Source organism: Pseudophryne corroboree, chromosome 4, assembly GCF_028390025.1.
Source record: "Pseudophryne corroboree isolate aPseCor3 chromosome 4, aPseCor3.hap2, whole genome shotgun sequence".
Taxonomy (NCBI): domain Eukaryota; kingdom Metazoa; phylum Chordata; class Amphibia; order Anura; family Myobatrachidae; genus Pseudophryne; species Pseudophryne corroboree.
Genome location: NC_086447.1, coordinates 947,144,935 through 947,160,866, shown reverse-complemented (window position 1 = coordinate 947,160,866; position 15,932 = coordinate 947,144,935). Strand labels below are relative to the sequence as shown.

General features: G+C 48.1%; 1 protein-coding gene across 1 annotated transcript in view; it reads right to left on the bottom strand.

Moving 5' to 3' along the window:
* Positions 1 to 14,822, bottom strand: part of LOC134910756 (mitochondrial amidoxime reducing component 2-like) — a 90,758-nt gene extending 75,936 nt beyond the window's left edge. Inside the window, exon 1 of the mRNA XM_063919138.1 lies at positions 14,480 to 14,822. Coding sequence (XP_063775208.1) covers positions 14,480 to 14,709 — 230 coding nt within the window. The 5' untranslated portion in view covers positions 14,710 to 14,822. The remainder of the gene's footprint in view (positions 1 to 14,479) is intronic.
* Between the last annotated feature and the right edge of the window lie 1,110 nt (positions 14,823 to 15,932).

Genomic DNA, 15,932 nt, shown 5'->3' with positions numbered 1-15,932 from the left:
CTGTAATAGTGATGTCACCCCCTAGGGGGTCGACACCTGAGTGGATGAACTGTTGGAAGGAATTACGTAACAGTGTCAGCTCTGTATAGAAGACAGTGGTTGACATGAGACAGCCGGCTACTCAGCTTGTGCCTGTCCAGACGTCTCATAGGCCGTCAGGGGCTCTAAAGCGCCCGTTACCTCAGATGGCAGATATAGACGCCGGCACGGATACTGACTCCAGTGTCGACGGTGAAGAGACAAATGTGACTTCCAGTAGGGCCACACGTTACATGATTGAGGCAATGAAAAATGTTTTACACATTTCTGATAATACGAGTACCACCAAAAAGGGGTATTATGTTCGGTGAGGAAAAACTACCTGTAGTTTTCCTGAATCTGAGAATTTAAATGAGGTGTGTGATGATGCGTGGTTTTCCCCCGATAACAACTGATAATTTCTAAAATGTTATTGGCATTATATCCTTTCCCGCCAGAGGTTAGGGTGCGTTGGGAAACACCCCCTAGGGTGGATAAAGCGCTCACACGCTTGTAAGAACAAGGGCTCTACCCTCTCCTGAGATGGCCGCCCTTAAGGATCCTGCTGATAGAAAGCAGGAGGGCATCCTAAAAGGTATTTACACACATACTGGTGTTATACTGCGACCAGCAATCGCCTCAGCCTGGATGTGCAGTGCTGGGTTGGCGTGGTCGGATTCCCTGACTGAAAATATTGATACCCTAGATAGGGACAGTATATTATTGCCTATAGAGCATTTAAAAGATGCATTTCTATATATGCGTGATGCACAGCGGAATATTTGCCGACTGGCATCAAGTCTAAGTGCGTTGTCTATTTCTACCAGTAGAGGGTTATGGACACGACAGTGGTCAGGTGATGCGGATTCCAAACGGCATTTGGAAGTATTGCCTTATTAAGGGGAGGAGTTATTTGGGGTCGGTCTTTCAGACCTGGTGGCCACGGCAACAGCTGGGAAATCCACGTTTGTACCCCAGGTCGCCTCTCAACATGAGAAGACGCCGTATTATCAGGCGCAGTCTTTTCGTGGGCAAGCGGGCAAAAGGTTCCTCATTTCTGCCCCGTGACAGAGGGAGAGGAAAAAGGCTGCAGAAATCAGCCAGTTCCCAGGAACAGAAACCCTCTCCCGCCTCTGCCAAGCCCTCAGTATGACGCTGGGGCTTTACAAGCAGAATCAGGCACGGTGGGGGCCCGTCTCAATGAATTTCAGCGCGCAGTGGGCTCACTCGCAAGTAGAACCCTGGATCCTTCAGGTGATATCTCAAGGGTACAAATTGGAATTCGAGACGTCTCCCCCTCGCCGTTTCCTAAAGTCGGCTTTACCGATGTCTCCTTCTGACAGGGAGACAGTTTTGGAAGCCATTCACAAGCTGTATTCCCAGCAGGTGATAATCAAGGTACCCCTCCTGCAACAGGGAACGGGGTATTATTCCACACTGTTGTGGTACCGAAGCCGGACGGCTCGGTGAGACCGATTCTAAATCTAAAATCTTTGAACACTTACATACAGAGGTTCAAATTCAAGATTGAGTCACTCAGAGCAGTGATTGCGAACCTGGAAGAAGAGGACTACATGATGTCTCGGGACATCAAGGATGCTTACCTTCATGTCCCAATTTACCCTTCTCACCAAGGGTACCTCAGGTTTATGGTACAGAACTGTCACTATCAGTTTCAGACGCTGCCGTATGGATGGTCCACGGCACCCCGGGTCTTTACCAAGGTAATGGCCGAAATGATGATACTCCTTCGAAGGAAGGGAATTTTAGTTATCCCTTACTTGGACGATTCCCTGATAAGGGTAAGATCCAGGGAACAGTTGGAGGTCGGTGTAGCACTATCTCAGGTAGTGTTGCGGCAGCACGATTGGATTCTCAATATTCCAAAATCGCAGCTGATTCCGACGACTCGTCTTCTGTTCTTAGGGATGATCCTGGACACAGTTCAGAAAAAGGTGTTTCTCCCGGAGGAGAAAGTCAGGGAGTTATCCGAGCTAGTCGGGAACCTCCTATAACCGAGCCAAGTCTCAGTACATCAATGAGATGGTTCTGGGAAAAATGGTGGCTTCCTATGAAGCAATCCCATGCGGCAGATTCCACGCAAGAACTTTCCAGTGGGACCTGCTGGACAAATGGTCTGGGTCGCATCTTCAGATGCATCAGCGGATAACCCTGTCACCAAGCACAAGGGTGTCTCTCCTGTGGTGGTTGCAGAGTGCTCATCTTCTAGAGGGCCGCACATTCAGGACTGGGTCCTGGTGACCACGGATGCCAGCCTGCGAGGCTGGGGAGCAGTCACACAGGGAAGGAATTTCCAGAGCTTATGGTCAAGCCTGGAGACATCACTTCACATAAATATCCTGAAGCTAAGGGCCATTTACAATGCTCTAAGCTCAGCAAGACCTCTGCTTCAAGGTCACCCGGAGTTGATCCATTCGGACAACATCACGGCAGTCACCCACGTAAACAGACAGGGTGACACAAGAAGCAGAAGGGCAATGGCAGAAGCTGCAAGGATTCTTCGCTGGGCGGAAAATCATGTGATAGCACTGTCAGCAGTATTCATTCCGGGAGTGGACAACTGGGAAGCAGACTTTCCTCAGCAGACACGACCTCCACCCGGGAGAGTGGGGACTTCACCCAGAAGTCTTCCACATGTTTATAAAACTCGACAAGTATTGCGCCAGGTCAAGGGACCCTCAGGCAATAGCTGTAGACGCTCTGGTAACACAGTGGGTGTACCAGTCATTGTATGTGTTCCCTCCTCTGCCTCTCATAACCAAGGTACTGAGAATTATAAGATGGAGAGGAGTAAGCATTATATTCGTGGCTCCGGATTGGCCAAGAAGGACTTGGTAACCGGAACTTCAAGAGATGCTCACGGAGGATCCGTGGCCTCTACCTCTAAGAAGGGACCTGCTCCAGCAAGGACCCTGTCTGTTCCAAGACTTACCGCGGCTGCGTTTAACGGCAGGGCGGTTGAACGCCGGATCCTGAAGGAAAAAGGCATTCCGGATGAAGTCATCCCTATCCTGATCAAAGCCAGGAAAGATATAACCGCAAAACATTATCACCGCATTTGGCGAAAATATGTTGCGTGGTGCGAGGCCAGTAAGGCCCCAACGGAGGAATTTTCAACTAGGTCGATTCCTACATTTCCTGCAAACAGGAGTGTCTATGGGCCTGAAATGGGGGTCCATTAAGGTTCAAATTTCGGCCCTGTCAATTTTCTTCCAAAAAGAACTAGCTTCAGTCCCTGAAGTTCAGACGTTTGTGAAAGGGGTACTGTATATACAGCCTCCTTTGTGCCTCCAGTGGCACCTTGGGATCTAAATGTAGTTTTTGGGTTCCAAAAGTCACATTGGTTTGAACCACTTAAATATGTGGAGTTAAAATATCTCACATGGAAAGTGATCATGCTGTTGGCCCTGGCCAGGTGCGTGTCAGAATTGGCGGCTTTATCCTGTAAAAGCCCTCATCTGATTTTCCATTCGGACAGGGCGTAATTGAGGACTTGTCCTCAGTTTCTCCCTAAGGTGGTTTTCAGCGTTTCACCTGAATCAACCTATTGTGGTGCCTGCGGCTACTAGGGACTTGGAGGACTCCAAGTTGCTAGACGTTGTCAGAGCCCTGGAAATATAGGTTTCCAGGACGGCTGGAGCCAGAAAATCTGACTCGTTGTTTATTCTGTATGCACCCAACAAGCTGGGTGCTCCTGCTTCTAAGCAGACTATTGCTCGTTGGATTTGTAGTACAATTCAGCTTGCACATTCTGTGGCAGGCCTGCCACAGCCAAAATCTGTAAAAGCCCATTCCACAAGGAAGGTGGGCTCATCTTGGGCGGCTGCCCGAGGGGTCTCGGCTTTACAACTTTGCCGAGCAGCTACTTGGTCAGGAGCAAATACGTTTGTAAAATTCTACAAATTTGATACCCTGGCTGAGGAGGACCTGGAGTTCTCTCATTTGGTGCTGCAGAGTCATCCGCACTCTCCCGCCCGTTTGGGAGCTTTGGTATAATCCCCATGGTCCTTACGGAGTCCCCAGCATCCACTTAGGACGTTGGAGAAAATAAGAATTTACTTACCGATAATTCTATTTCTCGTAGTCCGTAGTGGATGCTGGGCGCCCATCCCAAGTGCGGATTGTCTGCAATACTGGTACATAGTTATTGTTACCAAAAAATCGGGTTATTGCTGTAGTGAGCCATCTTTTCTAGAGGCTCCTCTGTTATCATGCTGTTAACTGGGTTTAGATCACAAGTTATATGGTGTGATTGGTGTGGCTGGTATGAGTCTTACCCGGGATTCAAAATCCTTCCTTATTGTGTACGCTCGTCCAGGCACAGTATCCTAACTGAGGCTTGGAGGAGGGTCATGGGGGGAGGAGCCAGTGCACACCAGGTAGTTCTAAAGCTTTACTTTTGTGCCCAGTCTCCTGCGGAGCCGCTATTCCCCATGGTCCTTACGGAGTCCCCAGCATCCACTACGGACTACGAGAAATAGAATTATCGGTAAGTAAATTCTTATTATATATATATATATATATATAAGAGAGCTATATAGAGAGAGCTATATAGAGATATGTGTATATATATATATATATATATATATATTAAAGATGCTGTCTTAAGAGATATATATCATAAAACATGCACAAAGAGTATACTGGGTCCTAGAGGCAAAGCTATGTCGATTTCTTCTTGACGTGTCCTGTAGAATATGCAATGGACAGATGATGCCAACTTAAGTGGCATATGGAAGGCCGAGGATTGTGTGGAGAAGGGTTCTCGGACCTGGTCTCCACAGCTATAGCTGGTAATTCTGATATTTTGCCTTATATTCCTGCACAGCCTAGGAAAGCACGTCATTATCAAATGCAGCCTTTCTAACAAAGAAACAAGAAAGTCCGAGGTGCGTCCTTTCTTGCCAGAGGCGGGGGCAGAGGAAGCCAGCTGCACAACACAGCTAGTTCCCAGGAACAGAAGTCCTCCCCGGCCTCTACGAAAATCCACCGCATGTCGCTGGGGCTCCACAGGCGGAGCTAGACCCGGTGGGGGCACGCTTTCGTAATTTCAGCCACAAGGGAGTTCAAGCTGGACTATGAGGGGGGAAAAAAAAAAAAAAAAAGATGCCTCCTCACTGACTGCCCTGCCGGCTTCCCCCCACGGGAGGGAAACAGGGTTAACTGCAATTCACAAATTGTATCTTCAACAGGTGGTGGTCAAGGTTCCCCTCCTTCAACAAGGAGGGGGTTATTATTCGACCATGTTGTAGTCCCGAAACCAGATGGTTCGGTCAGACCCATATTGAATTTAAAATCCCTGAACATATACTTGAAAAGTTCAAGTTCAAGATGGAATCGCTCAGAGCGGTCATTGCAAGGGAGGGGGATTTTATGGTGTCTCTGGACATAAAGGATGCTTACCTTCATGTCCCCGTTTATCCACCTCATCAGGAGTACCTCAGATTTGTGGTACAGGATTGTCATTACCAATTCCAGACGTTGCCGTTTGGTCTGTCCACGGCACCGAGAATATTTACCAAGGTAATAGCAGTAATGATGGTGCTCCTGCGAAAGCAAGGAGTCACAATTATCCCATACTTGGACGATCTCCTCATAAAGGCGAGGTCCAGAGAGCAGTTGCTGATTAGTGTAGCACGCTATCGGGAAGTGTTACAACAGCACGGCTGGATTCTGAATATTCCAAAGTCGCAGCTGATTCCTACGACGAGTCTGCCCTTCCTGGGCATGATTCTGGACACAGACCAGAAGAAGGTTCTTCTCCCGACGGAGAAGGCTCAGGAACTCATGACACTGTTCAGAGACCTCTTAAAACCAAAACAGGTGTCGGTGCATCACTGCCTGAGAGTCCTGGGAAAGATGGTGGCGTCATACGAGGCCATTCCCTGCGGCAGGTTCCATGCGAGGACCTTTTCAATGGGATCTGTTGGACAAGTGGTCCGGATCGCATCTACAGATGCATCGGCTGATCACCCTATCCCCCAGGGCCAGGGTGTCTCTTCTGTGGTGGCTGCAGAGTACTCACCTTCTCGAGGGCCGCAGGTTCGGCATTCAGGACTGGGTCCTGGTGAACATGGATGCAAGCCTCCGAGGGTGGGGGGCAGTCACTCAGGGAAGAAGTTTCCAAGGGCTGTGGTCAAGTCAGGAGACTTGCCTTCACATCAATATCCTGGAACTAAGGGCCATATACAACGCCCTAAGTCAAGCGGAGACCCTGCTTCGCAACCAATCGGTGCTGATTCAATCAGACAACATCACCGCAGTGGCTCATGTAAACCGCCAAGGCGGCACAAGGAGCAGGGTGGCGATGGCGGAAGCCACCAGAATTCTTCGATGGGCGGAGAATCACGTACGAGCACTGTCAGCAGTGTTCATTCCGGGAGTGGACAACTGGGAAGCAGACTTCCTCAGCAGGCACGACCTCCACCCGGGAGAGTGGGGACTTCATCAAGAAGTCTTCGCGCAGATTGTAGGTCGCTGGGAACTGCCACAGGTGGACATGATGGCATCCCGCCTCAACAAAAAGCTACAGAGGTATTGCGCCAGGTCAAGAGACCCTCAGGCGATAGCTGTAGACGCACTGGTGACACCGTGGATGTTCCAGTCGGTTTATGTGTTTCCTCCTCTTCCTCTCATACCCAAGGTGCTGAGAATCATAAGGAAAAGAGAAGTGGAAACAATACTCATTGTTCCAGATTGGCCAAGAAGGACTTGGTATCCAGAGCTGCAAGAAATGCTCACAGAGGACCCATGGCCTCTGCCTCTAGGGCAGGATCTGTTGCAGCAGGGACCTTGTCTGTTCCAAGACTTACCGCGGCTGCGTTTGACGGCATGGCGGTTGAACGCCGGATCCTAGTAGAAAAAAGGGATTCCGGATGAGGTTATTCCTACGCTAATAAAGGCTAGGAAGGACGTGACGGCTAAACATTATCACCGTATACGGCGAAAATATGTTGCTTGGTGTGAGGCCAGGAATGCCTCTACAGAGGAATTCCAGCTGGGCCGTTTCCTTCACTTCCTACAGTCGGGAGTGACTTTGGGCCTAAAATTGGGGTCCATTAAGGTCCAGATTTCGGCCCTATCCATTTTCTTTCAAAAAGAACTAGCTTCTCTACCTGAAGTTCAGACGTCTGTAAAGGGAGTGCTGTATATTCAGCCCCCGTTTGTGCCTCCAGTGGCACCTTGGGATCTTTACGTGGTGTTGAGTTTCCTGAAATCACACTGGTTTGAGCCGCTTAAAACCGTGGAGTTAAAATATCTCACGTGGAAGGTGGTCATGCTATTAGCCTTGGCTTCGGCTAGGCGTGTGTCAGAATTGGTGGCTTTGTCACATAAAAGCCCCTATTTGGTTTTCCATATGGACAGGGCAGAATTGCGGACTTGTCCGCAATTTCGGCCAAATGTGGTGTCATCTTTCATATGAACCAACCTATTGTGGTGCCTGTGGCTACTCGTGACTTGGAGGATTCCGAGTTACTGGATGTAGTCAGGGCTTTGAAGGTTTATGTAGCCAGAACGACTAAGGTCAGGAAAACAGAATCTTTGTTTATCCTGTATGCATCCAACAAGCTTGGTGCTACTGCTTCAAAGCAAACTATTGCTCGCTGGATCTGTAACACGATTCAGCAGGCTCATTCTGCTGCTGGATTGCCGCTTCCAAAATCAGTAAAAGCCCACTCCACAAGGAAGGTGGGCTCTTCTTGGGCGGCTGCCCGAGGGGTCTCGGCATTACAGCTTTGCCGAGCGGCTACTTGGTCAGGTTCAAACACCTTTGTAAAGTTCTACAAGTTTGATACCCTGGCTGAGGAGGACCTTGTGTGCTCATTCGGTGCTGCAGAGTCATCCGCACTCTCCCGCCCGTTTGGGAGCTTTGGTATAATCCCCATGGTCCTTACGGAGTCCCCAGCATCCACTAGGACATTAGAGAAAATAAGATTTTACTTACCAGTAAATCTATTTCTCATAGTCCGTAGTGGATGCTGGGCGCCCGTCCCAAGTGTGGACTTCTTCTGCAATACTTGTATATAGTTATTGCTTAAATAAGGGTTATGTTATGGTTGCATCAGGTTTGTCTGATGCTCTGTTGTTGTTCATACTGTTAACTGGGTAAGTTTATCACGAGTTATACGGTGTGATTGGTGTGGCTGGTATGAGTCTTACCCTGCATTCCAAAATCCTTTCCTTGTACTGTCAGCTCTTCCGGGCACAGTTTCCTTAACTGAGGTCTGGAGGAGGGACATAGAGGGAGGAGCCAGTGCACACCAGTATTCCTAATTCTTTCTTAAAGTGCCCTGTCTCCTGCGGAGCCCGTCTAGTCCCATGGTCCTTACGGAGTCCCCAGCATCCACTACGGACTACGAGAAATAGATTTACCGGTAAGTAAAATCTTATTATAAGGCATGGTTTTACCTTGTAAGTGATTGCCCTTTTTAAAAAAGTCAGAGTTCGCCCAGATTCCCACACGCCCACCGAACTCGCATCCCGCCCATAATGTGTTCATTTCATGTTTTATATCATACGCAAACATTTCTCAAAATCAATTGTTAAAAGAATATACACTATTTTATAAGACAGAAGTCAGAATTATGTCTTGGCTGCAGTTTTTCTTGAATATAATTTATTTAAAGAATATGGACAGGTATATTTACTTTATAGGACGGATAGTGAGTTTACAAATGTAGAATTGTTTATTAAATTGTCATAACAGAATATTTACTTCAAGAGTATGATATATTAATGTCAGAAGAAAAAAGACAGAGCCCTTAGTTCCAGCTATACAGAGGGACGATTATTGGACATCTTATGCCCAGCAGTGGTGGATTTAGGTATGGACTAGCAGGGCGGCCGCCCAGGGGTGCTATGGTCTGAAGGTGCGGCCACAGTCACCCCGCCAGTGCCATGCCGCTGCCTGCACAGCGCTGGTTGCCTCCCACTCAGTGGCGTAACTAGAAATTTTTCTCCCCCAAGCCAAAAAATTCATAATTGGCACTAGTAAAGGGATGAACCTGCGCGTGTGCCGCAAACAGGGGGCGTGGCTTTGTTGAAATGGGCGTGGCTCCGCAAAAAGGGGCGTGGCATTGCAGGAAAAGACTACCTTATACCCCAGTTTTGCACCCTGCACGCCCAGACGTTGGCCACCAAAGGAAAGAAAAATAATCCTGATTCATGCCCCTTACATTATTTGTCATTTTTCCTCCTTATAGTAATGCCCAGTATACATTATGCCACACACTGCAATGGCCCTTAAACATTATGCCACACACAAAAATGCACACACCGTAATGCCCCCGACACATTATGCCACACACCGTAATGCCTGTGACACATTATGACAGGAATCGCAATGCCCGTTATACATTATGCTACACACTGCAATGCCCCTGATACATTATAGCACATACAATGCCTGTGACACATTATGACACACACCGCAATGACCCTGAGACATTATACCACATACCACAATGCCCGTGATATAGTATACAACACACCGTAATGCCTGACACATTATGACACACACTGCAATGTCCGTGATACATTATGCCACACACTGCAATGACCCTGAGACATTAAACCACATACCACAATGCCCGTGATATAGTATACCACACACCGTAATGACTGTGAGACATACCGCAATGCCCGTTATACCCTATGCCACACACCGCAATGCCCGTTATACATTATGTCACACTGCAATGCCCCTGAGACATTATACCACAATGCCCGTGATATAGTATGCCACACACCGTAATTCCTGTGACACATTATGACACACACCGCAATGTCCGTGATACATTATGCCACACACCGCAATGCCCATTACACATTAAGTCCTACAGTAAGGCTTCTAATTAATTTTACATTACCTGCTCGTTGCCAGGGGTTTCATGCTCTTGGTTCCATGCACTGTGCCAGGGGTTTTCATGCTCAGGGTGTCATGCTCGTTGCCAGGGGTTTCATGCTTGTTGCTAGGGGGTAATGCTTGTTGCTAGGGCTGTGTTCCCAGTGCCACATATGCCCCCAGTGCCAGATATTCCCCCACAGTGCCAGGTACACACATGCCCCCAATGCCAAATATGCCCCCCACCCCCAAGTGCCAGGTACACATATACCCCCGAGTGTCACATATGCCCCCTCAGTGCCACATATGCCCCCCCAAAAGCCAAATATGCTCCCACTCCCCCAGTGCCAGGTACAGCTCCCCCCCCCCGCTGCTGTAAGAGGGACACGGAGGGGACAGCGCGCACCTCTCCTATGTCCCTCCTGCGTCTCCGGCGTGTGCGTTAAATGAAGTGCCGGTTCGTGAGCCAATCAGAGCTCACGAACAGGCACTTCATTCAATAGACCCGCAGGAGGGACACAGGAGAGGCGCGCGCTGTGCCCTCCATGTCCCTCCTTACAGCAGCGGCTAGGGAAGGAGGGAGACAGCAGATTGACATGCGGATGGCTCGTCCGCATGTCAATCTGCGCTAAATCAGTGGCGAAGCCCCCCGCAGCCCTGCGCCTCCAAGCCACCGCGAGGGCTGCGGGGGCAGTAGTTATGCCACTGCTCCCACTGCCCGCCCCCGCTACTAACTTTAGTGAAGTGAGGTATGAACTGGTCAGGAGCTGGGAGACAGAGTGCCATGGCCGGAGAGAGAGCTGGTGAGTGATGGGCCGGGGACAGAGTCAGCGGGGCGGATGGGGCACAAACACACTCCTCACGCTTTCACTCTGTATAGAGGGGCCAATGATTATACCGCATTAGATCCAGCTATACAGAGGGGCCAATGATTATACCGCATTAGATCCAGCTATACAGAGGGGCCAATAATGATACCGCATTAGATCCAGCTATAAAGAGGGGCCAGTGATTATACCGCATTAGATCCAGCTATAAAGAGGGGCCAATGATTATACCGCATTAGATCCAGCTATACAGAGGGGCCAATGATTATACCGCATTAGATCCAGCTATACAGAGGGGCCAATGATTATACCGCATTAGATCCAGCTATACAGAGGGGCCAATGATTATACCGCATTAGATCCAGCTATACAGAGGGGCCAATGATTATACCGCATTAGATCCAGCTATACAGAGGGGCCAATGATTATACCGCATTAGATCCAGCTATACAGAGGGGCCAATGATTATACCGCATTAGATCCAGCTATACAGAGGGGCCAATGATTATACCGCATTAGATCCAGCTATAAAGAGGGGCCAATGATTATACCGCATTAGATCCAGCTATACAGAGGGGCCAATGATTATACCGCATTAGATCCAGCTATACAGAGGGGCCAATGATTATACCGCATTAGATCCAGCTATACAGAGGGGCCAATGATTGGACCGCATTAGATCCAGCTATACAGAGGGGCCAATGATTATACCGCATTAGATCCAGCTATATAGAGGGGCCAATGATTATACCGCATTAGATCCAGCTATACAGAGGGGCCAATGATTATACCGCATTAGATCCAGCTATACAGAGGGGCCAATGATTATACCGCATTAGATCCAGCTATACAGAGGGGCCAATGATTGGACCGTATTAGATCCAGCTATACAGAGGGGCCAATGATTATACCGCATTAGATCCAGCTATACAGAGGGGCCAATGATTATACCGCATTAGATCCAGCTATAAAGAGGGGCCAATGATTATACCGCATTAGATCCAGCTATACAGAGGGGCCAATGATTATACCGCATTAGATCCAGCTATACAGAGGGGCCAATGATTGGACCGCATTAGATCCAGCTATACAGAGGGGCCAATGATTATACCGCATTAGATCCAGCTATACAGAGGGGCCAATGATTATACCGCATTAGATCCAGCTATACAGAGGGGCCAATGATTGGACCGCATTAGATCCAGCTATACAGAGGGGCCAGTGATTATACCGCATTAGATCCAGCTATACAGAGGGGCCAATGATTATACCGCATTAGATCCAGCTATACAGAGGGGCCAATGATTGGACCGCATTAGATCCAGCTATACACAGGGGCCAATGATTATACCGCATTAGATCCAGCTATAAAGAGGGGCCAATTATTATACCGCATTAGATCCAGCTATACAGAGGGGCCAATGATTATACCGCATTAGATCCAGCTATACAGAGGGGCCAATGATTATACCGCATTAGATCCAGCTATACAGAGGGGCCAATGATTATACCGCATTAGATCCAGCTATACAGAGGGGCCAATGATTATACCGCATTAGATCCAGCTATACAGAGGGGCCAATGATTATACCGCATTAGATCCAGCTATACAGAGGGGCCAATGATTATACCGCATTAGATCCAGCTATACAGAGGGGCCAATGATTATACCGCATTAGATCCAGCTATACAGAGGGGCCAATGATTATACCGCATTAGATCCAGCTATACAGAGGGGCCAATGATTATACCGCATTAGATCCAGCTATACAGAGGGGCCAATGATTATACCGCATTAGATCCAGCTATACAGAGGGGCCAATGATTATACCGCATTAGATCCAGCTATACAGAGGGGCCAATGATTATACCGCATTAGATCCAGCTATAAAGAGGGGCCAATGATTATACCGCATTAGATCCAGCTATACAGAGGGGCCAATGATTATACCGCATTAGATCCAGCTATACAGAGGGGCCAATGATTATACCGCATTAGATCCAGCTATACAGAGGGGCCAATGATTGGACCGCATTAGATCCAGCTATACAGAGGGGCCAATGATTATACCGCATTAGATCCGGCTATACAGAGGGGCCAATGATTATACCGCATTAGATCCGGCTATACAGAGGGGCCAATGATTATACCGCATTAGATCCAGCTATACAGAGGGGCCAATGATTATACCGCATTAGATCCAGCTATACAGAGGGGCCAATGATTATACCGCATTAGATCCAGCTATACAGAGGGGCCAATGATTATACCGCATTAGATCCAGCTATACAGAGTGGCCAATGATTATACCGCATTAGATCCAGCTATACAGAGGGGCCAATGATTGGACTGCATTAGATCCAGTTATACAGAGGGGCCAATGATTATACCGCATTAGATCCAACTATACAGAGGGGCCAATGATTATACCGCATTAGATCCAGCTATACAGAGGGGCCAATGATTATACCGCGTTAGATCCAGCTATACAGAGGGGCCAATGATTATACCGCATTAGATCCAGCTATACAGAGGGGCCAATGATTATACCGCATTAGATCCAGCTATACAGAGGGGCCAATGATTATACCGCATTAGATCCAGCTATACAGAGGGGCCAATGATTATACCGCATTAGATCCAGCTATACAGAGGGGCCAATGATTATACCGCATTAGATCCAGCTATACAGAGGGGCCAATGATTATACCGCATTAGATCCAGCTATACAGAGGGGCCAATGATTATACCGCATTAGATCCAGCTATAAAGAGGGGCCAATGATTATACCGCATTAGATCCAGCTATAAAGAGGGGCAGATTATTGGACAGTGGGGGTAATTCCAAGTTGATCGCAGCAGGATTTTTGTTAGCAATTAGGCAAAACCATGTGCACTGCAGGGGAGGCAGATATAACATGTGCAGAGAGAGTTAGATTTGGGTGGGGTGTGTTCAATCTGCAATCTAATTTGCAGTGTAAAAATAAAGCAGCCAGTATTTACCCTGCACAGAAATAAAATAACCCACCCAAATCTAACTCTTTTTGCACATGTTATATCTGCCTCCCCTGCAGTGCACATGGTTTTGCCCAATTGCTATCAAAAATCCTGCTGCGATCAACTTGGAATTACCCCCAGTATACGCTGCACTTTGTACATGAGTGGGGACTCTTTCTGTGAAATAGATCTTTCTGGGTGCATACCATGCAATAGCACAGCACTGATCCGTCTCATGGAAGCATCATGCTAGTGTAATTGGGGGATCCGGTCAGAATCCCGGCAGTCAAAATAGCGACGCCGGAATCCCGACACTGCTTGGAATGCCGACACCGGCATCCTGACTAGGGTCTCAATCCCGACATCAGAATTCTGACCGCTGGGATCCTGATCAATTGTATGTCGGGCCGCCGGACAGGTAAGCCATGGGGGGAGGGGTTAGGTTTAGGCTGTGGGGGGAGGGTTAGGGTGTGACTGCCAGCATCTCAATCACAACCCATTAGTATGTAGGCCGCTGTCCGTTCTTGTGTGGAACATGCACACACAGATGGGAAACCTGTTTCGGGCGGATCTTTTGCACTCAGCATGGGGTAGGCACAAATCCAGACAGTAATGATGAGAGACGTATGATGAAAAAAGAAGGGATGGTGACGACAGATAATTGTCATAGATGGGCAGGTTACCATTAGCATAAGGCAGCAAGCAGGCGCCGCAGCATTGCAGAACAGTGTCTGTACTTGGCAGTACTTTGTGATGTGGTGCACTTTCCTACCTGTCTTTCAGCGGGCCACTTTTCAGTCCGTACTCCCTGCATTCAGCTTCTGGCAGGGGAATTCCTTTACAAGATTTTACAGGATACAGGAAAAGTTGGGAGACCTCACCCACCTTCCTCAGCTGCCTTTTCTTTTTCCTTTTAGAGAAAAAGAGCCAGGTAACAGCCATGGTGGCACTTAAGCCAGCAAGGCAAAGTAGGAGAGTGCGATGCCTAGCGATGACTTCCATGATTACTTGCACTCTCGTCCAGTCTTCTGACCTGTTTGCTATGAAAACTGAGCTTTGAACACTGCACACAGAACAGGGCCCGCCCTACAGCTGGACTTGGCTCCTGTCCCAGGAATAGCGGCCTCATGCTTTATTAACTATTTCTTCTACATGTATTTCTCATACTTCCCAAGGAACACACAAGACGCCAGCATTCCAAAATCTACAAAACTTTATTATAACAAACAAATGAACAGAAATGGTATACAAGCTGGACACACCAATTATTCTTTCCAACAGTATGCCATTATCCCCTAAAATACAACTAATTGGGTTTTAGATATACTTGCCTATTTCAGGGAGATTGTGAAAGAAACACCTATCAGCTGAGAGGCATAAACGTGACTTACATCCAAATGTAAATGAGCCCCTAGTAAGGTCTACTTGTTGAAGAAATACACTGATATTTTTCAGGAATTGTTTATGTATTGTGTTTTACAAGAGGTTCCATATACTGTGAGTGGCCAGAAGAAACCTTATTTAAAATGAATATAGCCATAGGGAACATTGCATACTTGCCTACCTGACCCTCTCCATGAGGGAGAAAATGCTCTGTTCCTGGACTTTCCTGGTAATGTATGAAGAGCCGGGCAGCAGAGCAGCAAACACAGGCTACACTGACTGTGTGAGTCAGGGCTCCTTATAGCAGCTGCCGGCAGCACTACCTCTGTCCAACCCTGCTCCCTACGTGCCTGGATGGCACCCTCACAGCCTGTCATACTGTATACCATACCTCCCAACATTACCCTCTCCAGAAGGGACACAATGCTCTGCTCCTGGACTTCCCTCTTAATGTATGATTGCCGGCACCTGTGTTGAACAGGTTAATGGATAAGAAAGGTGTTTCAGCACAGGTGATGGCAATCATAAATTAAGAGGAAAGTCCAGGAGCAGAGCATTCTGTCCCTCCTGGAGAGGGTCATGTTGGGAGGTATGGTACACTATGTCAAGGTACTGCCATATTATTCTATATAAATGTGTGTATGGTGAGTTCTATGTGTGTGTGTGTGTGTATATATTGTCAAAGTCAGAAAAATATCCCTATACACGCTGCCATATTTGCACCTCACGCTGGCCCGCGCTGCGCATGCGTGCGCTTTCCCGTGATAGCGCATACCCGCTGATGCGTGCACCCGCTCGCATCGGTATGCGTATTTACGGTAGGGAGTATGTAGTCGTAGCGT